Raw genomic sequence first — 25091 nt, forward strand, 5'->3', positions numbered from 1 at the left:
AAACAATGCACAGCTCAGGTATACAGGCGCGTTAGCTCAGCCTGTAACCCGAGCAGGTAGCTGATAATGAAGTTACGATTTAGTGGCTGATGTTAGTCAACTAGTATTGACCATGGTAAGTTAATTAAATAAAAGTAAATATGTAATTTCATGCAGTTTGCTGGCTAAGTAAGGCCAACTTGAAAGGTGTTGTTGCTATGGGCCAGCCAACCAGAAACAACCGGAGTGGTAGTTTTAAGATAATTAAACGCCCTTTTGAGATTGTGAGCTAATTAGTGATATATATATATATATATATATTATATATATTAAAATAATATATATATATATATATATAAATATATATATATATATAATATATATAAATAAATAATTAAAATATATAATATATAGTATATATATATATATATAAATATAATTAAAATATAATATTTTTATTTTATCTTATCTAAAATAAGTATATATATATAAATATAAAATAATAATAAAAAAAAAAAAAAAAAAATATATATATATATATATATATATATATATATATATATATATATATATATATATTATGGAGGAGGTTATTCAAGCAGGTCAACCTCAACGTGAACGCGCACCATTTAAAACACGCACAATGCGGGGAGCGCGCTGACATCAGCGTGCACGAGGAACGCCGACAGCCGAGCGGTCCGGTGTAAATCACTGCAATGGCAGAGGAGTAAATACGGGGAGGGTGGAGGACACCGGCTACAGCCCTTCCTCCTCTCTGCATGTGAACACAGCAGAATAGACACACGGCACACAGGCAGGCAGGCTGAGCACCATCACAGGGCAACAAAGGGACGCATGGTTCATCTGAGGCATCAAATGAATAAATGATTCATTGAAAGAGAAGTTCCGCCTGCAGATACATTGTCTACTGCATCTGTCCTCACCTCACCTCAAAGGTAAGAGCGATTGCAGCAGAACAAGGAAATCTATATGTTCTATACCGCTGTATTTGTATGTAATATATTGATTTTAATCGTCCACCTATTACAATAAGCTTTCAGACAAGATCTCTAAACAGGCTAATAGTTTATTTTGCACTATACATTGCAAATGCATGTGCATTTCATTGCTACAGAGCTTGCACTGAGAAACGGCAGAGTGCATGAAATGGGTGTGACATGTTACTCCATAATGTGTGTATGAGCAGCAATAGCAGCATCACTGCTTGTATCAACTAGACTGACACAGAGCCTGATTTCTCGCATGTATTATGAAAGTTGAAGTTTAAGCAATTATTCCAGTAGTAAGCGTTCTCCTTTGTATTATTTTAGGTTATATTAGCAGTACACAGTCATGGAGCTGGAGCACTTCGATGAGCGGGACAAAGCTCAGAGATATACCCGAAGGGGCTCAAGAGGAAATGGGCTCCCCAGTCCCACTCATAGCGCTCACTGCAGCCTGTACAGAACCAGGACACTGCAAGCCCTGATCTCAGAAAAGAAGGCCAAGAAGATTCGTTTCTACCGCAATGGAGACCGCTACTTCAAAGGGATTGTGTATGCCATTTCTCAGGAGAGATTCAGGTCCATAGAAGCACTCCTGGCTGACCTCACAAGGTCTCTGTCAGATAATGTCAACTTGCCACAAGGGGTGAGGACCATATATACTGTTGATGGGACAACAAAGATCACCAGCATGGACCAGCTGGTGGAAGGTGAGTAGTGTCCCTGAATTGTAAGTTTGCCACTTATTTAGTTTATAATGAGTAATGATGAGATTGGTTGGTGTAGAACCAAACGCATGACGTCTTCGTAGAGTAGCTGGTGCACTTTTCTGTCTTTAGTGCTTTTGTGTTGGCAAATAATCTTTTTTTCCATGTGTCTTGACTTTCTGCAGGAGAGAGCTATGTCTGTGCATCCATAGAGCCATACAAGAAGCTGGAGTACACAAAGAATGTAAATCCTAACTGGTCAGTTGGTGCTAGGACTGTTGTGTCCATCCGTGATCCTTCTTCCCTCGGTAGTGCCAAGGCTGGATTCCAAGAAACCAGAGAGAGCAAGGACTTTATTAAGCCCAAGCTGGTCACCATCGTCCGCAGTGGAGTCAAGCCTCGCAAGGCCGTACGGATCTTGCTCAACAAGAAGACTGCCCACTCCTTTGAGCAAGTCATGACTGACATCACAGATGCCATTAAGCTGGACTCTGGTGTCGTCAAGAGGCTATATACTGTTGACGGCAAGATGGTAGGTGTTTCTGTGAACCTGACCTTTTCTAATGCTTTCATTATTTTCAAGTAAGGTACACTGGAGAAGATTAAAATTCAAAACGCTGAAAATACAAGAGCATAGATAAAATATTCTGTGACATGCACTGTCATTAATGTAATGACAGGTCAGCTCTGGCTCTAATATTACTTTCTTATGGCCACTATGAAGTACCCAGCCCATATTAAATTTTATAGCTGCACACTATAATATGATACACTTCATTCGGGAATCCTATCTAGCCCTTAAGTTAAACAGTCACCTTGACATCATCCCATCATCTGTCTTTGCATGACTTTCAGTGTTCCTCTTAACTCGGATTTTTTTATACTGTATGTCTTACAGTATGAACTGCATACCACACAACCATGTCATTCAAAGCACTCAAAGTTGCATGCATTTTGGTGTAGCTGAACTGCATGCATTTTACAAGATGGTAACCCACTTATGTAGCCCATATTCTAGTTTCTTTGTTTACAGTATGTTCATTGTTTGATTTTAAAAGTCATAGATCAAAGCAGCCAGGACAACCCCAAGTGCTTTATTCCTCAGAATACCACTATCTTATGTCTTTTTCTCCACCAATGATACGTCAATCGCTCACGAGTGAAAGAGGGAAGGACGCTTTTATTGGATAGAAGTCAAAGGAGACTGTCATGACCTTTATGCAACTGTGTGCAGTACAAAGATACATTTGGCTGTGGAGATGATTATTTTGTTTTATTTTAACTGTTCTCTCCACCTTCTATCTTAATTTGTGATACTGTATCTCACATAGGAAAGACTTGATACACGTTAGTGACCGACATAGGTTGAGTTTTATCTAGCACAGTGACTGAATTTTGAGATTTTATATGAAATATAGGACTTTGCCTCTGACATTGGAGGTGGTCTGTTCTGTTCCTCATTCACCTCTCTGAGAATTGCCTCCTTACCCAAAGAGAGACAGCACAGTAGGTTCAAAGCCAACTGGGAATATTTGCTAAATGTATTACGAGAAATAGGTTTCTAGGACTCCATGTTATATTCCTTCCAAACAGTATCACATTATTGAATGATATTCACTTAGTAAGATGGTACCGGACAGGCAATCTGATCATTGTCTTGGCGCCTGCATAAGAAGCTGCTTGCATTTTTATTTGTTATGATTGTTATGCATTTAATGGAACTTCCTGGGCAGTAGTCATTATTTACTATTAGTAACTTTGATAATTCTCGTTTGTCACTACAATTTACCCATATGTTGCATTAATCAACATTCTTGTGTATATTCTCATAATTATGAGGTATGCTGGATTTGCTTTATAAGACTTGACTACAAATAGAATGAGATTTCAAACTAAACCTGTTCACCTTCCCTGTATATTAGTAATCTTATCACAAAGTATAATTTTTTTTCCTCCCTTTGATGGTTTCTATGGTGACATGGTTTCCAGGGCTGGTTGCTAAGGAACAGCCTCTGCGGCAGAGCGGTGCAGTAGTGATGTCAGGACTGTAGGTGTAGTGTGAGAGGGCTCACAATGTAGATGCGGTGCTTGGTCTGTCAGCCTTATTATTATACACATGGTGGGAAGAAGGAGCACATGGCTGAAGTAAAATCCCAGGATAGGACCCGTTCTGTGATGATGTGTACAGGGAACAGTTGGGGATTTTCACACCAACAAACAAATCTGCCTTCACAAATCCTCCAAACTATTTTAGGAATACGGATTGTTTGGCGATGAAAACTGCAGTTTGTTTCTATGGTTCTGTCTGCTACACAGTAAATGCTAGATAACTTTGCTTTTTTAGTTTAGTGGTTTTTAGTGATCTATCCCTTAATAATAAATTGATGTGTTATATGCTTGGCAGTGCAGCCCTGTGCTCTAGTTTCTGTTCTTTTTCTCCATGTTGGGACTCCAGATGGCCAAATAAGCCCCCGTTGGCATCAAAGGGCCTGTTTTCATGGGTGTTTAACCTTTGGTAAATGACCTGCTTGTGGTTTTGGTCCTGAGACAATGACTGTGGTAACAATTAATTCACACAGTCACTTTAATTGCCTAGATATTTACTTAAAATGGTATAACTCCCGGGTTTGTATTTCTTTTATCAGTCTTGTAAATTTCAGTCACACATCCCTCTTGAAATGGCAAATGATTTTTGTGATTTCTTCTCTTATTCACATCTATTTTGAACACATGATTCATGTTTCTATTAATGGATCTGCTTAGCGGCTTGCTCTGCTTGATGGCTGTAATCCCTCCATACTGCTGAGTCACTCTGTAATGGTGTTCTGCCATGAGAGTGGGGTTTAATTTGACCAAATGGATACAACAAGGTAATGATCTGGGGCTGCACTTCATAGATGACTTGATAAAACATCATCAGCACTGTATTACAGTGCACAGTATTACAACCAAAGGGTAGAGAGAAAGCAATAAAGGAACAGACACCCTGCAAATGAGAGGAAAAAACTTGCCATAGCCTGGTGTAACCTTGCTTTAATGTGTGTGTGGGATGTAGCAGAGAATATTTGCATGACTGTGTCTGATCAGACTCACCCCATGGCATTCCAGGCCCCACTATAAAGGATATGACTCAGTACTGTAATTGTATTATGCACACCGCTAACTTCTCTGTGCCGTTAGTGAACACTTCTTGCTGGAATAAATGTTGACTCAGCCACCCGAGGACAGAGCCTGGCTTGACAAAGCAAAGAAGGCGAGGGCTTCTTCTCCACGGTTACGTTTTCAGTAGATCAGTAGATGTGATAAACGGCCCATTCATGCTTTAGAAATTAGATGCAGCGTGGAAGATGTTATGAGATTCATGCTGCGCTCTATACCAGAGAGAGAGAGAAACCTAATTTATGTTTTTCATTTTGTCATGTTGACCTTGAGACTGGCTCTGGTTTGGTGTGTTCAACAATGAATCTCTACTCTACTCATACCACAGATGTCATTTCTGCATGATAAATAGTGACTATGTGGCCTTTTAGAGAAATCAGTTGTGTTCCACAAAGTAATTTAAAACTCATGGTCACATTATGCTTCCCTGCAAATCAGTGGCAGTAAAATAAAAGCAATTACCTTTTTGTAGGAGGCCTGACATAGTTTATATTTAAAATGTGTTATTAATTTATTCATCATCATAGACCAACTACTTTTGGACCGAATGTAGTATAGTGAATTGTGGATAGTGCTTTTCTTGCTATTTAATGTAAGAAAAATACTATTGGTAGTAATTTAGTTACTTTTTGCTGTTGCTGGGAGAAATCATTCTAAAATCCTGCCACTTTTAAACCTCTCGCTGTGACTAAAGAGAAGAAAGAGGGATGAAGGAGATATAGAGGCTGTCTGGCTTTTCTCATATCTACTGCTGTGACTTGGCTGTTAAACACAGAACAGTGGCTTGCTCAGTGTTCCACTGCATTTGGCACGGAGAAGAAATTTTCTGTGTTGTTCTCTTTTTTGTCCTGATGCTTGAGCTGTGAAAGTTATTGTTGTGCAGAAATTAGAATACTGCAGAAACTTTATGGCATATCAAATTTATCCTGTGAGCTGTATTGTGCATTCATTTATTGTGCAGATACTTGTTAAATTTTTCATTGCAGTTAATTGTCATTAGTGAATGAGTTAATATTTCATGATTCTCAGTGATGTGATGTTTACATATGTTGGCACAGTATATCATGATTGTTTCTTGCATCAGTCCTTCATATATGTCAGTAAATAAGCCTTTTCGGAAAATTGGTCTTTTTTTTTTCTGCAGCTGAAAGTCATAGTTAGACATTGTTGGAACAAATGGCTAAAAATAAAAAACTCAGGACAAAGACATTATGATTAGGAATGCTGGAAGTGTGTGAGCTAGTGTTGGCTCAAAGCATATCTTTAATTTGTGCCTGTGGGTGTGTCCTTACATATGTCCTCATAATGCTGCCTTGCACTTATTGAGGCAGTTATTGCTCTCATCTGTCTTTGCAGCATAGCTTAAGTTATGTCACAAAATTGTGCTGCCGACCTAATTTGAACCTCGGATTATGTACTGTATGTCTGTGAGAATATACTGCTTCCTCATTCTCCCATTCTAGTGGATTCATGGATTCTTTTGAGGATGTGGACTTACGGTAGATTGATGGGGAAAACAATTTAATTACAGCAAATAATTAAGCCGTGATTCCAGAAAATTAATTATTACAGTGTAAAACGGACTCATGCAAAATGAACTAGAGTCATTCGACTGGCTGCTATGTTCAGTCTTCCACTTCAAAGGGGTGATTCAGCACCCTGGAGAGCACCACCTGTCCACTGGTAGAGCTTTGTTTCATCGCCGCTCATGTCTTTTGTGTAATCTATGGTCTTTACCATGGCTCAGATTGATTATCTTATGTGGCATGCATACCTCCCATTGTGTTTTTATTTCTTTTGTCAGGAGCTTGTGCTTTAGGAAATCAATATTTGCACAGGATGCTCCTGGACTGCACGGAGTGTTTGTGCCTGTGTATGTGTTAGGTGGGGGGGGATGGTATGCCTGATGGAGCTGCTGTGTCACTGAGCCAGCAGGCATAAGTAATCAATAAAGCAACAGATTCACAGTTGTCCTAATTATACTGCTCCTATCATTACTTTCCTACTTCCTAGTATTTAAGATGAACAATATGTAACTTTTATTCAAACGTTGCGTATGAAAAATAGTGTCTAATAAAATCATTGAGTTACATTTGGCTCGAGATCTTACAGAAAGCATAATCTAAGCATGTTTTGTCATTCTTAATCTGATCCTATTGTGGAATAATGTCACTTCCTTCTACTCAGATTAATTTATTACTAATTTTAACTTCAACATTTAACATTAGGTAATTTTTTTAAGAGCTAGATTGGGAGTCACCTGGGGTGACAGCCACCAAATGTCTGAATCCAGATTTGAATCCACCACATCACGTTGTTCTATGTTATTCCCTCTTACCTAGACTAACTGTGAGATTGTTCTGTTTCCTGCATTCTGCACTGCTCGGTGCTCCAGATAGGATCTCACAGCAGATCTTAAAGTAGCCGTGTCCCTCTCATCATCTCCAACTCATCTGAGATTCTGTCTGGTTGCCCTGGCAACGCGCTGTGCAGCTCTCCTCCCCTTTGGGATCTCTCACTCTTTTGGAGGAGGGGTGGGAGCCAGGGGCTGTCGGAGTTGGAGACACTGCAGAGAAAAGGGCCATATTAAGCCCCCCCCCCCTGCCCCCTGTGAGCAATTTTTATTTTAAGATTAATGGCTGAATGACCTTTGGCTGTTTGGAGGTAGGTGCTGCAAGGTACTGATAAACTAGTCCCTTTGTTTGGTGGATAATCCAGCATTTAATTCTTTTATTATGAAGGAAGAATATCAAAGCTGCTTATACTGTTTTTTTCACCTGCTGACTATTTTAAAGGGTGAATATTGGAAGGGTTAGGGTTAGCTAAGTCATCATAACTAAGGACAATGGTAACATAACATTTAGTCTATGGTTAGAGGGTAGTCGGGTTGACAGGCTTTGGTGGCTTGTCTGACCTCTGTCTCAGCACTTAGGTCATCTTATTAGACTCCTGCTGAACTCACCATGGTTCTTAATGATGAGACGATGAATAATGTATGTACATATTAGATGCTTGAGGTTTAGCTATCCTGTTTTCTTTCTTTTTTTTCTTAACTTTGCTCCTTCAACTACATGTACTGTAAGAACACAATCATTACATGTTAAGTGACAAGCTTTTCAAGTACTACTAATATCAGCATCCATAATCTATAAATGAAATGTCATTCATGATCAGCCACATCTAACTTGACAGCTAATGCAAAGTTGATTTCCACTTAATAACTATTGCAATATCAATTTGGGATCACATTTTCGTTGACAGAGGTTTTGCTGAGTCCACCCTTCTGTAGAGAAAATGAAAAGTGGAGCTCTTCGTTCTCTGGCACACTGCTGTAGTTAAGCACATCAATAACCTTTTTGAGGAGAAGGTCAGGACTCCATGAGCATCTTCATTTATTAATGACAGTGCATCCACTGTGATGCACTTTTGTATTAATGAGAGCAGCAGATGCAGCAGCTCTGTCATCTATTTTTGCTTTGTAGCGGAAGTGAAGAGATTATAATTTATATTTCTCTCTATTGAGATTGAATGATGAGGTTATTAACAAAGGTTTTAAGACATTTAACCTCTCACCATTTAATACAAAGTATAACAGTTTCAGATTTTAGTTTTGTTTTGTGGATTCAGTTTGTAATACCTCAAGTTATTTATGGCGTCACATATCAGATTTGGGTCAAATGATGCTGTAAATTGTGTAATTGCTTCCATTTAAGGAACAATATGCCAACTGTGTGTCTTTGATGTTTCTTCGCTCCATAATTGGATGACAAGTTTTAATTTTTTTATATTGAATAGCCCAATGCAATAGACAGCAATTAACTTAATCTCTCACAAGGGATGAAAGAAATTACTGACTGGTCTGAATAAACGGGTTAAAAAGAAGCCTTTCTTCTTTTTGCAGTTACCATAGATATTTTCATATGCAGCCACGCTGATGCACTAAAATGTTAAATTCATTATTCATATGCTGTTCACACGGTAGCAATTATTTTCCTCTTTGTACTTTGGCCATTTTGAATATGCAATTATAATGCGCCTGCTCCACTGCAGTCCTATATGATTAACTTAGTGGCATTTCTTGCAAGGTTTTCTCTTTCTACACTGAGATGACCTGAATATTGTTTTGAAGTATATGTGTGCAACTTGGCTGACATTTATATAATGACGATATAGGAAGATTTTCCCAAATAACTAATCAGAAGGACAAGGTTTAAAAAGTAATTTATTAAAATTATGTTTATGGCGTCTTTGTGTGGACTTGTGACCCTTTTGACATAGAATATCTAGTACCATGTATACTATACAGTACAGTATATGTTGTATGTTAGAATAATTTGTAGAAACAAAATATAATAGCTAATTGAAACCACTCGCACTACTTTTTTTAACTGATCACCAGCCTGATGATTGTTGCACATGAGAGCATGATATTTCATTCAGTATATTTTATATAGATGTCATTGTTGCTGTGGAAATATGCTCTGTCTTAAAACTATCCTTCCCTTAGGTGTTTCTGGGGGTGCGGGTCACTCCCTTTACACTCTGAAAGGTTACTGAATCTCTTCCGAGATGCTCCAGAGTTTGAAAGTAGTCCAAAACTGGCTAGGGAGTGCCGCAACAGTCAGTCTGTGGGTCTGATTGTGGGTCAGAGAGAGTACATTTTACATATTATTAAACTTGTTTTTGTACCGTAACTGACAGAAACGTCTCCATCTTTTCCAGATCACCTGCCTTCAGGACTTTTTTGGGGATGATGATATATTCTTTGCCTGTGGTCCTGAGAAGTTCCGCTATCAGGATGACTTCAATTTGGATGAAAGTGGTAAGTGTACTTTGTACTTGTCTGGACTTTCTCTTCTGTTCTTTGTTCGCTACGAATCTTTGTGTTTAAAATGCATCTAGGCCAGACTTTAGCAAACTGAGCAAGTCTGTATAACATCACATACTGGAGATCAGATGGCCAAGGCTTTCATTTATAAAAATGACTTCTCGATGAAAACCTCAGTGAAATGATGTTATAGTATTTATACTTGTGTGATGAGGAGCCTTGATTGAAATACACATTTCACTTTTGAATACAGTTGATATGAAGGACACTCTCACTACCTTCTTTAATTCATCCATTTGACCTAGTTTTATTGCTGCAGTATAAAGTGTGTGTTCCTTTTTTTTTCAAATGTAAAATTAGACTAGACTAGAAGCTGAATGAAAAAGGTAGACTTATGGTAGCCTAATATCTCATTTGGAAAAATGTTGCTGCAGCAGCAGCAGACGTTTTTATGTCATTCCTTTCTTTCTCTGTAGAATGCAGGGTGGCAAAATCTGCATCGTACGGTCGGCTCCCCTCTCTGCAGGGTCGCTCTTCTCCAAGAAGTGGCGGGATGTCCCGCAGGAGCAAGTCTCCGTCATCACCTGGTTCAGGTAATTGCGTGTGTGTCTGTTATGTCTCAACACAAAGAAACAAAGGCAGTGCTATTGTTCTAAAACATACATTACACTTTGGTTTATCCTGCAGTGTTTTATCATTAATCTTATTGTTTTCATTTCCTCTGTACTGACAGCTAATGGCACTGCAGGCAGTCAGCTGTCCACACCTCGATCTGGAAAGTCTCCAAGCCCCTCTCCAACCAGTCCTGCAAGCCTCAGAAGACGACAGGTAATAAAAATTGATGTTCCTGTAAATGAGTCATCACTGAATAATAAAAGTATTCTAATAAAATATTCTGACTGGGAAATGTTTTGTGAGCCTACTCTAGATATACATTGACCTTACTATTTGTTTTTGTTGCACAGTAATGTGACAGGAATATTGCTACTGTTTATATTCCTAAAGGTTAAAAGTGTGTATGTGTGCAGATGTATATCAGCTCATACAAGATGTTTCTGATTTCTGGAACATCATCATGTTCCCTCTGTCAGCACATACTGTCTGTACATATTATGGAGCTTCAGGGCTATCCTTTGAATGATGTCATCAGTACTGCAGCAGCACATTTTTGCTGTGCAAGTTCTGAGACTGCAAAGAACAGTTAACTCTGGAGCAAAATCCAGTTGTCAGTGATGCCATCATTAATTAATCATAAGGCTGGGTGGGGCTGGTATTGTGGCTGGGGCAGAGGATATTACTTTCTCTCAATCCCTTTTCCAGCCACATGCCAGTCTTTAAGCTGGTGGAAAGGTTAATATAATGTTTCACCATGCTTGATTTATTTCTATCTAATCTCAAACTGCATACTCATGGCTGGCAGAGTGGAACAAATAGGCTTTGTGTAAGCTGGCTGTAATCACATTTTTACAAGCTTTGTCTTCTCTGAAGTTTGTGTAAGACAAGTGCATCAGTGTGTCACTCCGTGGTTGTCTCTTCTTTCCAGGGATCTCAACACAGTGGCTCTTCACTCTCTCTAGCTTCTACCAAGGTTTGTAGCTCAATGGATGAAGGAGATGGGCCTGGCAGTGAAGGTAAGACAAAAACAGTGGGAAAAGACTGCAAGCATGTGCTAACATACCATATATATAAAAACTGGTATGCATAGGCTAATAGTTCTACTCTCTTATATTTTTATTATAGATCTTCTTTTGTTTTGCTCCACAGCTGAGCCAATGGATGAGTACCCCTCAGCCCCTGCGTCCATAGCAGAGAGGTACAAAGTGGGGAGAACTTTAGGGGATGGAAACTTTGCTGTGGTCCGAGAGTGTGTGGAGAGATCCACTGGAAGAGAGTACGCTCTGAAGATCATCAGCAAAAATAAATGCAGGGGGAAGGTGAGGCTGCCTATGCATCATCATAATAATAATAATCACCATCAGACCACAAAGTTTAGTCTAATTCACTGTCAAGAAGTTGTTTTCTGTAAATAATGGTGATTTTTTTTTTCTTCTATTTTCTTCATTGGTCAGCAGATGGGGCTATTTCCTAACAAAACAACTAAAATCTTGGTCTTTTTTTCTTTCTTCTTTTAATAACTCCTGTCAGATGAACAACGTAAAGTTGTGTTAAGGTGTAACAAAATGATTTCAACTTATTTCTGGAACTGTTTGTTTATTTCATATTTGCTCTGAAATGACAGAAAAGGAGCCTCCACAGTCTCATATTAATTCCAGTGACATGCATATATATAAAAATCCTTTTCACCATCCAGTGTTTGTTTTCCAATGAATGAATTTTCTTTCTTACCCAGGAGCACATGATTCAGAGTGAAGTATCAATCCTTCGGCGTGTCAAACATCCCAACATTGTACTTTTAATTGAGGAGATGGACACCCAGAGCGAGCTCTATCTTGTCATGGAGTTGGTTAAGGTACTACACATTTATTAATTCTTAAAAAAAGCCATAAAAGTTGTATTTTTTAAATCGGTTCATTTATTTTAGCTAAATTATTTTTGTTTTGTGACAGAACAGAAAGTGTTTGTTAAACAGCTGATGCAGCTGGAGATTTAACATAGTTCAGCTAGTGACTGGTACTCTTTCACACCCCAAATACTCTTCTTCTCCAGGGGGGCGATCTCTTTGATGCAATCACCTCCTCTAACAAATACACCGAGCGAGATGCCAGCTGTATGCTGTTCAATCTGGCAAGCGCCATCAAGTACCTGCACAGCCTCAATATTGTCCACAGAGACATAAAACCAGAAAACCTGTTGGTAAGTAATGACACTTTCTGTATCAACTGTGAATAAAGCCATACTGTAATGTGTTCCCTATTAATCCACTTGTTCTTTCACCTTCTGACCTCGTTCTAAAATGGCTTTATAGTTCTGTTAATTCCAAAATTTTGTTTAGAAGCAAAAGACTTGAGATTTCTGAATTGAACAAATGTAGTTTATTCTGTTTTAGGCTTGTCATTTACAAAATACCAATTGTGTGACAATTTAAGCCTTAATCTCAATTTTATTATATAGCGTGACCGACCATTTACAGTTGCTTTATATACTTTTACTTTACCTTTCCCAAACTGTCTGCTACATCTACATTACAGTAAAATTTTCTGTAAAGTCATTGCACTCAGTGATTCTTCATTGTATTATCTCATTAAGCTAATTTATGTACTTTTTACACCATAATGGATATAAATTGTCACCTCTTTGCTTGTGTTTTCTCACTTTCCGTTATATTGTGTGTGTTTGTGTTACACAGGTGTATGAACACCATGATGGTAGCAAATCTCTGAAGCTCGGTGACTTTGGCTTGGCTACCGTGGTTAATGGGCCCCTTTATACTGTGTGTGGCACGCCCACCTATGTAGCACCAGAGATTGTCGCTGAGACAGGGTGAGTCAGAGGAGTTACATAATCTAGGTCATCTGAGACATGAGTATCATGGCATTTGCTGTGAAGGAAGGTACAAAAAATAACCAGAATCCCAATCAAAGACTGCCAAACTAATTCTTGTGGACTATTGCTAAGTGCTTAGTGTCTCTGATACCTGGTGTCTTCCTCTTCAATGACAGGTATGGCCTCAAAGTTGACATTTGGGCAGCTGGTGTCATCACTTACATACTGCTTTGTGGCTTTCCTCCTTTCCGTGGGTATGTACTACTGTATCAGGAGGTTTACTTTGATCAGTACATTCATTTGTTAGAATCACATTACTTTATAGAGTTTGATCTTTATAAAATATCCTTTTCTTCATGTCTACAGCAGCGGTGAAGATCAGGAGGCTCTCTTTGAACAGATTTTGCAGGGTCTGCTTGATTTTCCTGCACCATACTGGGACAATGTGTCTGACACTGCCAAGGTTTGTGTCTGGAAGTGCTCCCCTCATCTGCAATTGTTATGCACTATGTGAAACACCAGAATCTGTCAGTGATCTGTTGTTCTGTGTCTCGACTCTCAGGCTATGTTATTATACTGCGGCTAACATGTCTTTCTTTCAGGCTCTGATCACTGGGATGCTGCAGGTAGAGGTGGATCAGAGGTACACAGCTGTGCAGGTGCTCGATCATCCATGGGTCAATGTAAGTTCAGCATTTTGAAGTCAGTCATTTCACAGGAATCACTTGTGTACATACAAGTACCGCTAAGAAATAAGACGCAGTGTGATATAGCAGGTACACTTGCTGAAGCTTTGTTCTTTGTGTTTTCCAGGAGGATGGCGTGTCAGTGAACGAGCACCAGCTGCCTGTGGCTGGGAAGATCAAGAAGCACTTCAACACCGGGCCCAAGCTCAACAGCACCACAGCAGGAGTGTCAGTCATTACAGTAAGCGCTGATCTGCTTCACACACACACACACATACACACACACACACTCTGCATGCAACTCTGCATCTGTAGATTACATTATGCTTTTTTTTATGAATGTGCTTTCACGATGACGCTTTGGATGTCATTCAAAATTGAAAACAAGCAGTTTTGAATTTTGAACCACCGTGTTCCTCATGTGCACCCGCTGCTGAAGTGTGCAAAGGGCTGTTTTATCTTCATCCTTCAACTGTTAAAGTTCATTTAAGTTGAAGTTGGCATCGACCGCTTTTGAAAAACAGCAAATGAATCCATTAGCCGTCCTTTTTTTTGTTTTATTTTGTATAAGATGCACATCAGTTCATCCATCTGCTTCTTGCTGCCAGGTCCTCCTGTTTGTGTGCTCTGGCCACTCATTCTCCCCTTGTAGATGGACTGTCAGCACTGTTAGGGATCTTAAAAATAACATTCAGTAGTTGGACTGCAATAACTAAGGTTTCGGTAGATGTGATCTCAAAGCTGAGCTCTTTCTTTTACAATTGGCAGAAAGATGAATAAAATATTCTGGATGTTTTTTTTTTTACTGGTCGATTGGTGGGAGGGAGCCGGTTTACATTTCTCATATCTAGCTTTTGTAACACTCAGCTGTCAGTTGCCAAATAGAAATATTTCTCTGACAGTTCAGAGTGTCAGCTGACAGTAACATGACATTTTTCTGCCAGTTTTTTTTTTTTTTCCCCGTCTCATCGCAGTAGTTATATACAGAAGTTTAAAGCTGTGTGGATTAATGCTAATCAGGTCAGTGATGCTTTAAGTTCAAGGTGATCCTCTGAGTTGCGCTCGTCTCTCTCTGCTCAGCCGGACCAGGACTTTACCCTCCAGAGGTCAGGGTCTTTGGACCACAACCAGCATCCAGGATTGTACTGGATAAGGTATGACACAGCATAGCGTTAATATGCAGTGCTTCCATGGCAAAGTGCTGGCAGTCTCCATCTCCCATTCCCCACGGGTTAGAGCCCTTGGCCCGCAGCAAAGCCCTTTTCATTCCTCGCCCTTCTTTACCTCATTAGATCCATTATTTTATCACGTTACTTCATCCCACTAGTGCTGTGGCTGTTTCCTCTCGCCTGGTCTACCTTGCTATTAAATTATGCGTAGAAAAGTTCTGCTAAGTGCATTTGATGGTTCATGTGACACACTGAACAAATGGATTTTTCTTTCACAAGCTGAAAGAATTTTTGTTTGTTTCTAAGAAGTGCTGTCACAAAGAATTCCCACACCTGATGTTGGCAGACCGTATTGCCTCTTGCTGTTTTTCCTGGTTTTTGTTGAGTGCTGCACTAATATGCTGTGTCAAAACATAAAGTTAAACTTTCTTTGTCACAAGAACTTTAAGGAGAACACTACTGAGGCAAAAGCAGCTTTTCAAAACAACTGCATGCAAACATCGGCTTACTTAACATTTACTCGGTGGTTGAGTGGATGCCACTCCTCATCTCTATGCTCTTGTGGAGAACCTAACAGTAGCTGCTGTGTCACACTCTCTCTCAGACCACGGCACTTGATAAAGAGAAGCAAGTTTTCCGACGAAGACGCCACCAGGATGTGAAGCTTACACCCCACGTCCCGCATGGAGCCAGTGCAAACTTCGGCCTCTCCCCTGCAGAGTTCAACTCTGGGTCTGAGGACTATTCCCCGAGTTCAGCTGACACTGTCCGTTCACCCACCTCTCCCTTCTAACAGCTTTCCTGAGGCCGCACCACCATGGAAGAGTGCGAGAGGGTGAAACGTTGGGTTCAGTCTGCTAACTTGGACATTGACAGACTGCTAACTTACTTGTACCTATTTTTTTTTTCTCAGTCTCAGTAATTCTTTTACATTAATTACAAAATGCATTGATCAGAATAAGTGATGCGTTAGTCTCCGGAAGAATACACCTTAAGAGCATGCAACAATTTTTAATATCTGCCTTTTATCTTTTAAAAAAAAAAAGCCACCAAACTGTAAGCCTTATTTCCACACAGCAAGCAGTGGTTCATTGTAGTACTCTAGAGCCCTCTATTGGTTCATAATGTTTACTGCAGGAAACAGAACCTACTCCATGAAGCACTTAGCTCTCTAATGGGAAGTTTAAATGCAAAATATTGAAACCTTAGCTTCTACATGATTTTTGTGATATGACATGTTCAGTACCTGTCACTTATCATACTGATTTAAACACAAACACGTGTTAAACAATAATTCATTCACTACAACATTAACAGTCACCTCTAGATTACTCTGCTGTGGTACTTATGATTCTGGTGCGTAAACCTTTAGACACGCTGGTTAAGAGGACTTAATAAACTGAAAAGACTTGCTGCTATATTGTACCGTAAGCATAATCTGTACTGAACACATTTATTTGTGTAGGATGATTATTGTCCTGCTATCCAGTAGCTTGCCTCTGTAAGAGAATTGAGGGCGCTAATGTTTGACTGTTGCTGGTCCGGCTCACCTGTGTGCTTGAGGATGGTTTTTGAAACGGTAGTTTTTGTCACGTCTGTGAGAGTGGTTGTAATTCAGTGGTGGTACAGATGAATGTCAGTGCTGTGTAGTTGGTAGTAAGTTGCATGTTTTTAAAGTCTTGCCTTGGCCCATATGGATTTAAGTGCAATTAGATGTACTGCCCATTGAGCACAGTATTTTTAAATCTGTCCTTCTGAAATGCTGGAATGGGTGAGAATGAATCTCGTGCAGGCGTTTTGGCAGACAACTGACACAATTAGTTCTTGTGTAACATGGATTTTTTTTTCCCCCCTCACAAACTTAAATAAGAAACAAATGTTGGTAAAGACAACAGTGCTTCCAGTAAAACCTGTTATTTTAATATCTATCCATTCAGTCAGGACTTTTGTTGGACTTTTTAAACCGATCAAACACGACTACGAGGTCCTCTGACCGCTTCATACATTGGTTCACCAGAGAGCAAATATTCATGAATGTGAATGTCCTCCTCCCTTCATCAGAGACTGTAACCTGCATGTATACTAATATGCATCCTAAATCAGTTGTTCCAGTCTTCTACTGTTTGATATACGCCTGTCAGATATGACACAGTTTCTGTTGTCATTGTACGCACTGTCCTGGTGAATGCAGTTAATTTAAGGCAGACTATAGTCATACCACAGCTGAGTTAAGACTTGTACATAGGTATTTTAAACAAATGTAACATCACTCCATGGTCATGATTTTCTTATAAAAGGGCTTTTAAGTTTTTGACTAGAAGGGAATGAACCAAAAAAGCACAAGGAAAGCAAGTTGTAATAGTGACTTTTTGAGAATGTTTGTCTGTTTTTCATAATCTGAAAAACATGTAATGTTTATATACAGTTTGACAAAATGGTACTCGAAGACAACTGGGAATGTCAGTGTTATGTGGAAGCAGATGGAGAATGTGAATGCTGTATTATATTCATCCATATTCCGTTAATGTAAGGATGTTATAAAACGATCTAAATGAGAACAAAACACTTTTTTTTTGGTTCATGAGAACAAAAATATGGTTAAAACTTCCAACAACAAAAAACCCCTTGAAATAAAAAGGATTCAATTTGTGAGTCAGCGACTTACCATGAGTCAGAAGGTAACTGTCAGCAGGTGGCAGTATAATCAAACACATGAAATGAATTCCTCCTTCTGATACAGCATGCATACACTGAGCTATAGTTAGACATATTATGGGGTAACATCAACACATTTTATGTTGGTGCATGCATGAATGCTTGCAGTCTACACACAGTGTAGTAAGTAAAATCTCAATAAATACTATATGGTTAGAAATATTAAGTTTTTCAGTTTTATTAAAAAGACAAAAATAATGAAAGCAGCTGAATTTAGTTATCAATTTTTATATAATCACATAAGCTTACATATGCAGAGACAATTGGCCAAACTAAAATATATATATATAAACCATAACTTTTCAAATAAAATAATAAAATAAAATACACTGTTTTAATTTAAACATCATTAAGAAAATGATTTTTGTCAAACTAATTTGATTCACAATCATGAAAATGATTTAACAGGAAACAAAGTAAACCCAGTGCCTTCGGGAGCTCCTAGCATGCAAAACTTCAGCTTTGGGTAAGGGTGGCATCGTGTGGCACCACTAGAAAATCAGAATGCAAACTCAAAATCTATTTGCATATTTTTGTTCATTTCAAATTGTCAGCTCACAGCGACAGCCTTCTCATTTCTACAATTTAAATGCAGTCATATCTCCAAAAATAGACCATAGTCTTTTTTTGTTTTCGGAAGACTATCCTGTTCCTCATTAGATCATTTTTTTTCGTCTCAGCTGAAAAACCTTCCTCAGGCCTTTTTAGCTACTGAAGTCATAATATTGCTTACCGATGCCTGTTGTTACAGCATAAACTGGTGTTGATGAATTCACAGATTTAAAACAGACGAGCAAACATTTTGTGCAAAAATAGGCAAACTAAAAAAAAAAAAAACTGATGCGCAACAATTGTAGAATGTCTTAAAAAATGACAATTCCTTTTACAAAATGTCTTACAGCTTTACCACAAACACCTTTTGACAGTCATGACATAATATCCAATAAATCTGGTATTTAATCCTCTGGATATGTTTTTGAAAGAAACCAAAACGAACAAGACGGATGATTGCTGTTTCAAATGTCCCCTTTACAGTAGCTCATTTTAATTGTTTTTCATCAATAAACAAAATCAAATTTAATTAAGTATGGAAATATCATTATCTTTTTTCTTTTTTTTTTGCTGACATCATGACCAAAAACAAATTTCACAAAGGACTAAGCTCACACTGATTTTAGACTTTTCTTCCATATAGACAATCAAACACAACAAAGTAACAATGAACATTTTGTCTTTTCACATACACATACATTTGACCACTGTTAACAAACCATGAGCAAACAATGGCCGTATACATGTATTACTTATCAACTAATATCTGAAGTGCAATGAAGACAGTTTGAACATTTATAGATGGCTCGCGTGACGGAAATGTCGGTAACATGATGGCTAGTCTAACAGCATTTAGATCTTTATCTCAGCCTTTACAGAGAAGAAACACTTTACACTTCCCGTATTTACAAGTTAACTTTTGTCCTATAAAAGTGTTCCAAGTGAGATATGTATCTGCCATACAAATGTTGTATAAATGTTCCTAACAGAGGATTCATTTTGTTTTGCATTTTCACAGTTTGAAACAGGAACCTAAAAGTTTACATTATGTTTTCATTAACTTAACGGTGTAACTGTCTTAACTTAAGTTGATCTCAGTCTCTCCTCGCCCAGAACAACAGACCTGTTCGACTCGGCATCGGCTGATGCTCAGGTAAGACATGAAAACCAACAGAAAATGTGTTTCCAGATTGTTCAGCAACAGACGAATAGCAACAGGTTCGCCTTACGAGGCCAGATGAACGCATAAGTGCATCTTGTTCTTGATTAGCGTCACCACGCTGATGTTTTCCAGCCCACTGGATCTCCTCCGTGCTCGGTGGATCTTCTGCAACACAGCTCGATCACGGGGTTGGTAGGTGTTTCTCTTAACTCTTCACAATTGCCTCCTGCTGTGTGGCTCTGTCTCTACTTAGTACCTGTTTTGATGCTCATAGTGCCACCGGTTGAAATCGATGTTAAATGCTACAATACTGCCAGAGACCATGCCTGTGATCAGGGTTCTGAAAAGGAACAAACCCAGTGTTAGAAAACAGAAAATAAACAAAATGTAACGGAAACTACAACTATTAAAACAATTTAATCTTAATGTTTTGATTTTATGTATAATGTATTCATATTTCAAAGGTGTATTTATGTCAAGGAACCAGCATGTATTAATGTTTTTTTTTTTTTTTCATACATATGAATGGTTTGTTAAAATGTCCACAGTGGTGACTGAAAGGTCATCAGGGGCTGGGACAGTAAATTACCAGGTTCTTCTGACAACTGAAACGGACTATTGAGCCCAAGTGTCTTTTTGCAACCCCTTTGCTCTTGTGTCCACGGCTGGCTGGTATGTAGGAAAAGCAGCTGATTTCACAGGGTCGTCTTATACTGCTACACCCCAAGGGCTTAAATGCTCACACACAATGAACAGTGTAGAAGCAGAATGCCCCTCTGTAAAAAAGAGTTCAGGCGCAGGGCTCACTTGTTACCTAATGTCAACTTACTGTAATGAAATAAGGGTTCTTAAAATATTTAATTGAAGTGATTTGTCAATATTTTTACTTCTTGATGTGCTTATCCTTGTGATATTTAGTTTACAGTAAATATCTATTACAGATTTCACCCTCTGTCTGACCGTCCTCTGCAGGTTGTGCAGTTAGTCACGATGCTAGTTACTTTGCTTAAAAACTGGACCTTTTGTTTTGTGCTAGACTGTAAGTGTTTCAGGGGATTTGGCCTGTGGCTGTGAAGTGCAGCCTGAATGTTCAGACTTTCCTAACCTCTCTTGACTTTCAGGGTCACATGATGACGTCAGGCTTATGGCCTCAGAGCGAACCCTGTCGCCGCCATCCAGGCACCCATTATATGACTCCTGACGAATCTTACAGAATGCAAAAGGATGAGGGGGAAAACATGCCGCTGACCTGCCGAATGACTTTTGCAGTAGACATCGCCTATTTATCCAAAATAAGCGTGTTCGTAGAAAGATGGTATATCACAGTAATTTTTGTTTCTATGGCAACTGTAGGTTCTATTTTTAAAAGGACGGTGGATGTGCCCCTAACTAAAACGCACAGTGACAACCATGAAACACAGGCAACGCAAGGCTTTTTACCTCAGCCCACACAGACCGTACTGTACTGAAGATGAGGGAACATTTACATGTGCACGCACACAGACATGCATGGATTCGCTAAGGGAGCCAACACTTGCACACAGAGAACAAAAGCCCACACGATGATTCTGTAAAGCCAAGCACAGACCACAACGTCTTTGTCTCATCATGCACTAAATATTTATCTGTATCTCCTTTGTGATTGTTTCCTTATATTAAATGTACCTGTATATGATGAGTAGGAAACTTTAATAATAAAATAATTTTCTGCATGCTTTGTCTCTTTTCCATGTGGCTTTTTAAAATTGCAACCATAAAGTGCTCTGACCTCTGATCATGTGATAGGTCCATGGCTCGAACGCCAGCATCACAACCAGGGTAGATGTAGAGCTGTTTGAAGTCACATGCCTGCCACACCTCCACCACACCATTATCCCCGCCTGTGACCAGGTTGTGGCCGTCACTGCTCAGGAGGATAGCCTACAGGGACAGAGGAGAAGATGTCAAAGACAAAAGAATTGCAATAGTTGATGAACAGTATGAGAATGAGACAAAGCAGCAATGTGCTGTACAAATTTAAGATCTATTTAATTAATTATACATACAATTATGCATGTAAAACACCAGTAACTGACTTATTATGCAATATTTCTGCAAAATGACCTTTTTAAATCAAAGCTTATATATTTAGGAGTGTGCAGCTACAAATCTTCACAGCTTCATCTCTCATGGAGTACACTGTCCTCTTACCCTGGTGGAATCATTGACCTCCATCTGTGCCAGCAGTTTGCCATTAATGCTGAAGTTGCAGAAGCGCCCTCTCTCATAGTAGATAATGCAGTGGCCCTCGCTGGACACGGAGATGAGCCGTGGGCACAGATAGTGGTCTGGCCCCTCCAGAGCCCGTAATAGGTCCCCTGTGATGGTGTGGACCAGACATGGACCCTCTGTTGAAGCGATACATACAGCAAGCATCAGCAAAAAAAATCTATTATTCTGTCTTTGTAAAATCAGACAATTTTATTTTGATAATACAGAGCGGAGATAGATTTCTGGTTTTCTGTGAGATTTGCTTCCATATCTAGCTCAAACCATGAGTATCCCTGACTTCTTCTTTTCCCTCTGATGATAGTGACATGAAATGGATATATTACAAATAAAATACACTGACCTTTGGCTCCGCTGATGACCAGGCCCAGCTCTGCACAGACTGAGACACACACAACTTCCTGGTCATGACCCGTCAGAACTGCTCGTGGTGCTGGGTAGTCACCTAAAAGAGGACACAATACAAAAATACAAAAAAAAAGTGAATACATCTATTGTCTGACCTAAATAAACAATCTGTATGCCTATAGCATACTGACCTGTAATCTAAATGTACAAAATGTATTCGTGATTTGGGATTTCTGTGCAACGGTCCTCACCGTCATCAGGCAATAATATTATATGAACACAAGCACAACAACTGTGACACATCTGCTAGCAGGGAGGTCCCTATGAATTGTCATGTAAATGCAGGGATGCCCACTGATGGCAGCCGAGCAGGCCGAGGTTTCATCCCGCGTGTCACATGATTGATGATGGCCAGGGGAGAGGTTAGTGAGGGGAGTTTCACGGCAAGTGGAGCCGACCTCGCGTGCTGCCAGAATGGGGTCTGTCTTAAATGCACTGATCACCAATAATGTGTAAAACTTTATTTTGATTTAACTGAATCATACTTACTTTATATATACACACATGTATATATTCATTATGTGGGCCCTTCACAACCTTTCAGCCTAGTGAGACCAGTGATGTCCAACTCAGACTAACACCATATATTATATATACAGTATGTGGCTGCTGCTATCCTCATGGCCCAAAGTTAGGCCAATTCAGTGAAAGTTTCTCTATCCACCTAGATGACAATATAAGACCTGATAGATGATGTGGACATGTGTCAGACCTTTTCTTCTCCTCTCTTATCCACTCCTCCTCCCCCCATCATCTCCACCTCCAGTTTGGCATATCGCCTCTGCAGCTGTAGCGGTCCAGTCAGTGAGCTGGACTGTGATCGATGCAGCACAGTCCCTTAGAGACCAGGACCTGAGCAGTGCTGTCAGCCCCAGCACCCACTGTTGAGGGGGGTCTGAATAGGACAAGTGTCAGAAAAAGCCTCCGGGGGGAAAAAGGGACCTTGTGCAGCTCACCTACCCGACAAAAGATTCAATCAGCCTGCACTGCATACCCCCCACCCTCTCCTAGCCCTTGGGACGAGCCGAAGTCAGCCACCACAATTACCCGGTGCAAATATCCCTTTGCACCGGTGTGATGGGCCGAGTCTGAGAGGCAGGGCTTGTGATTGAGCTGGAAGTTATTTTAATTATTACACATTTAAGACACATGCAGCCTTTTGGGGCGCGGGTGAAATCAATTTCTTGGCCACGCCACATCTGCGGGACGAGGGAGCAGTGATCCAGAGGGCTGCTGCTACATATTCACACATGATTCAACCAGCATTATAGAAATTATAATAGGCGTGAAATCACCAGAGTGAGCCTTGTGGAAGGAATGAGCCAATAAGTAAAGAGAGTAAAGAGGACTTCAGGTGTGAAGATATGAAAAAGGAGGTGGTGGTTTATCCCTGAGGGTCCTTGCAAATGCCTGTCATCTATTTTTGAACATGACTGATATTGGCTGGCTGCAGAGATTTGTATAGTGCTGTGTCAAACATACAGCGTGCAAAGTTTTTAGCTGATTCTGAGTCATTTTCCACTGCGCTGTCCCTGCTCTCCACGTTCCCACGCCTCTAGCATTCTCTGCATTCTTGAAACTAGTTAGATTATTATCCGCTGCCTCCATTTTGTCTCGACGTTGTGATATACTGATGGGATATTGATAAGAGACTGGAAATGATTTGATTGAGTTGAAACACATTCTGCCTTCTGTTGTTTTGGAGATGAGCTGCGTGGCTTCCTTTTCTCTTTTTGTCCGTTGAAGATGCATTGTAAGCACAAGTAGCATGAATATCAGGGGAATACTGTTTTTTCCTGATGCAGTAACACAAGTGCTATTGCCCCTTGCTAATTGGAGGCAACCAAGCTGAAATTCTTAATTAACTGTCGGAGCCTCAGTGAAGTTAATTAGAGAACACTCGCGACTAATCTGGAGCTACGAGAATCTGTGACAATTGGAAACACAAGATTCTCCCGTGCGAACACACATCGTATTGTCATCCAGATATAAAATAAAAAAACACCCTCTCTTTCTCATCTTCGGTGTTTCGATTCCACACCATATATGGCGCCCTTTGCTTGTACAGTGCTGCTTCCACTATCTTGATGGATTGTTTTGAACACAGACAATCAGCGAGAATGAGCAACTAAATGAACTGAGCAGCAGAAATCACACACTGGGGTCTACAATTTCTGAATGCCAAGACATCTGGAGTCCTCTACTTGAAAGCAGAACAGCTCAGTACGATGGATCATACTAATATATCACATTTACAGCGCAGATAAATTATTGTCTCCCTGTCTCTCCACGTTATTTGATTGCTCGCGTAGACAGCCTTTTTTCAGCATTGATCAAAGACTCACAGTTACTATATCACTTTTTTAAACTCCTGCACAAGTTTTCTTGAACTTGGCATGGGGGTAATGCTGCTGTATACTATGTAAGTGTGTGTGTGTGTGTGAACATGTATACTCACTGTTATTGGGGTTGTCGCCAATAATATGGTGCCGTCCACTCCAATACCACAGCAGAAGTGTTGCATCCCTGGACCCGGAGACGATGTAGCAGTCTCCTCCAATGTAAGACTCTGATCGGGCCAGACACGTCACCACATCCCAGTGACCAAAAACTATCTGGGTCAGCTTTCCTAAAGACAATATGTGCAGTACAATGTTTCAGTGTTGTTGGCAGAAGTTTCTGAAACTAAACCAACTGTGTTTACAAAAAACCCCATAGTTAAGACAGTTTTGTATAAAACAGTGCAAAAAAAATATGTCCAATATACTTAAATCAGTGGTTCCCAGACTTTTTTTGTTGTGAACTCTTCAAATTAAACAATGTCTGCTTGTGACCTCTCATTACAGATTATGGCCTTGGACCGAGTTGAGCAGTTCAACCCACAAGAGTGATTTTTCTCTCTTGGTTTGTTCTTTCTGGAAAACTTTAGAGGTCAGAAGTACCTAGTAAGAAAAAGAAAAAATAAACACAATAGATTTTTAGATCTCTTTAATCCTCTTGTGACCCCTCA

The 25091-nt window shown here is 39.7% G+C and overlaps 2 protein-coding genes across 9 annotated transcripts in view; one reads left to right on the plus strand and one right to left on the minus strand.

Annotated features, from left to right (window-relative positions):
* Window positions 1-8: 8 nt before the first annotated feature.
* LOC104923290 (serine/threonine-protein kinase DCLK1) lies at window positions 9-18524 on the plus strand. 5 transcript variants are annotated; one of them, XM_019259326.2, is made up of 17 exons: window positions 566-935; window positions 1311-1693; window positions 1876-2222; window positions 9572-9671; window positions 10154-10270; window positions 10411-10505; window positions 11221-11308; window positions 11442-11611; window positions 12028-12147; window positions 12345-12491; window positions 12985-13118; window positions 13298-13375; window positions 13488-13584; window positions 13724-13804; window positions 13935-14048; window positions 14888-14961; window positions 15581-15758. In XM_019259326.2, exons 2-17 carry the CDS (start codon window positions 1333-1335, stop codon window positions 15636-15638), a joined length of 2181 nt encoding a protein of 726 aa, XP_019114871.1. In that variant the 5' UTR covers window positions 566-935; window positions 1311-1332; the 3' UTR covers window positions 15639-15758. The 5 variants fall into 5 exon arrangements, with proteins under 5 accessions (XP_027136205.1, XP_019114871.1, XP_019114870.1 ...); XM_027280404.1 differs by lacking the exons at window positions 566-935; window positions 14888-14961 and adding an exon at window positions 9-115 and having other exon boundaries at window positions 15581-18524; XM_019259325.2 differs by lacking the exon at window positions 15581-15758 and having other exon boundaries at window positions 14888-15569.
* The window catches only part of nbeab (neurobeachin b), a 185000-nt gene continuing 175817 nt past the window's right edge, over window positions 15909-25091 (minus strand). For all 4 annotated transcript variants that reach the window (XM_027280396.1, XM_027280395.1, XM_027280394.1 and 1 more), the window contains 5 exons: window positions 24540-24710; window positions 22017-22118; window positions 21596-21792; window positions 21174-21325; window positions 15909-19745 (listed from right to left, as the gene is read on the minus strand). In XM_027280396.1, coding sequence (XP_027136197.1) covers window positions 19655-19745; window positions 21174-21325; window positions 21596-21792; window positions 22017-22118; window positions 24540-24710 — 713 coding nt within the window. In that variant the 3' untranslated portion in view covers window positions 15909-19654. The remainder of the gene's footprint in view (window positions 19746-21173; window positions 21326-21595; window positions 21793-22016; window positions 22119-24539; window positions 24711-25091) is intronic.

Source organism: Larimichthys crocea, chromosome VII, assembly GCF_000972845.2.
Source record: "Larimichthys crocea isolate SSNF chromosome VII, L_crocea_2.0, whole genome shotgun sequence".
In the NCBI taxonomy this organism is placed as follows: domain Eukaryota; kingdom Metazoa; phylum Chordata; class Actinopteri; family Sciaenidae; genus Larimichthys; species Larimichthys crocea.

Bases quoted from the DNA above. Each gene is read 5' to 3' on its own strand.
- LOC104923290 (XM_027280404.1), top strand. From the start codon at position 1,333: ATGGAGCTGGAGCACTTCGATGAGCGGGACAAAGCTCAGAGATATACC. The intron at 13,376-13,487 runs GTATGTACTACT...TCATGTCTACAG, and splicing joins GGCTTTCCTCCTTTCCGTGG to CAGCGGTGAAGATCAGGAGG. The intron at 13,585-13,723 runs GTTTGTGTCTGG...TCTTTCTTTCAG, and splicing joins ATGTGTCTGACACTGCCAAG to GCTCTGATCACTGGGATGCT.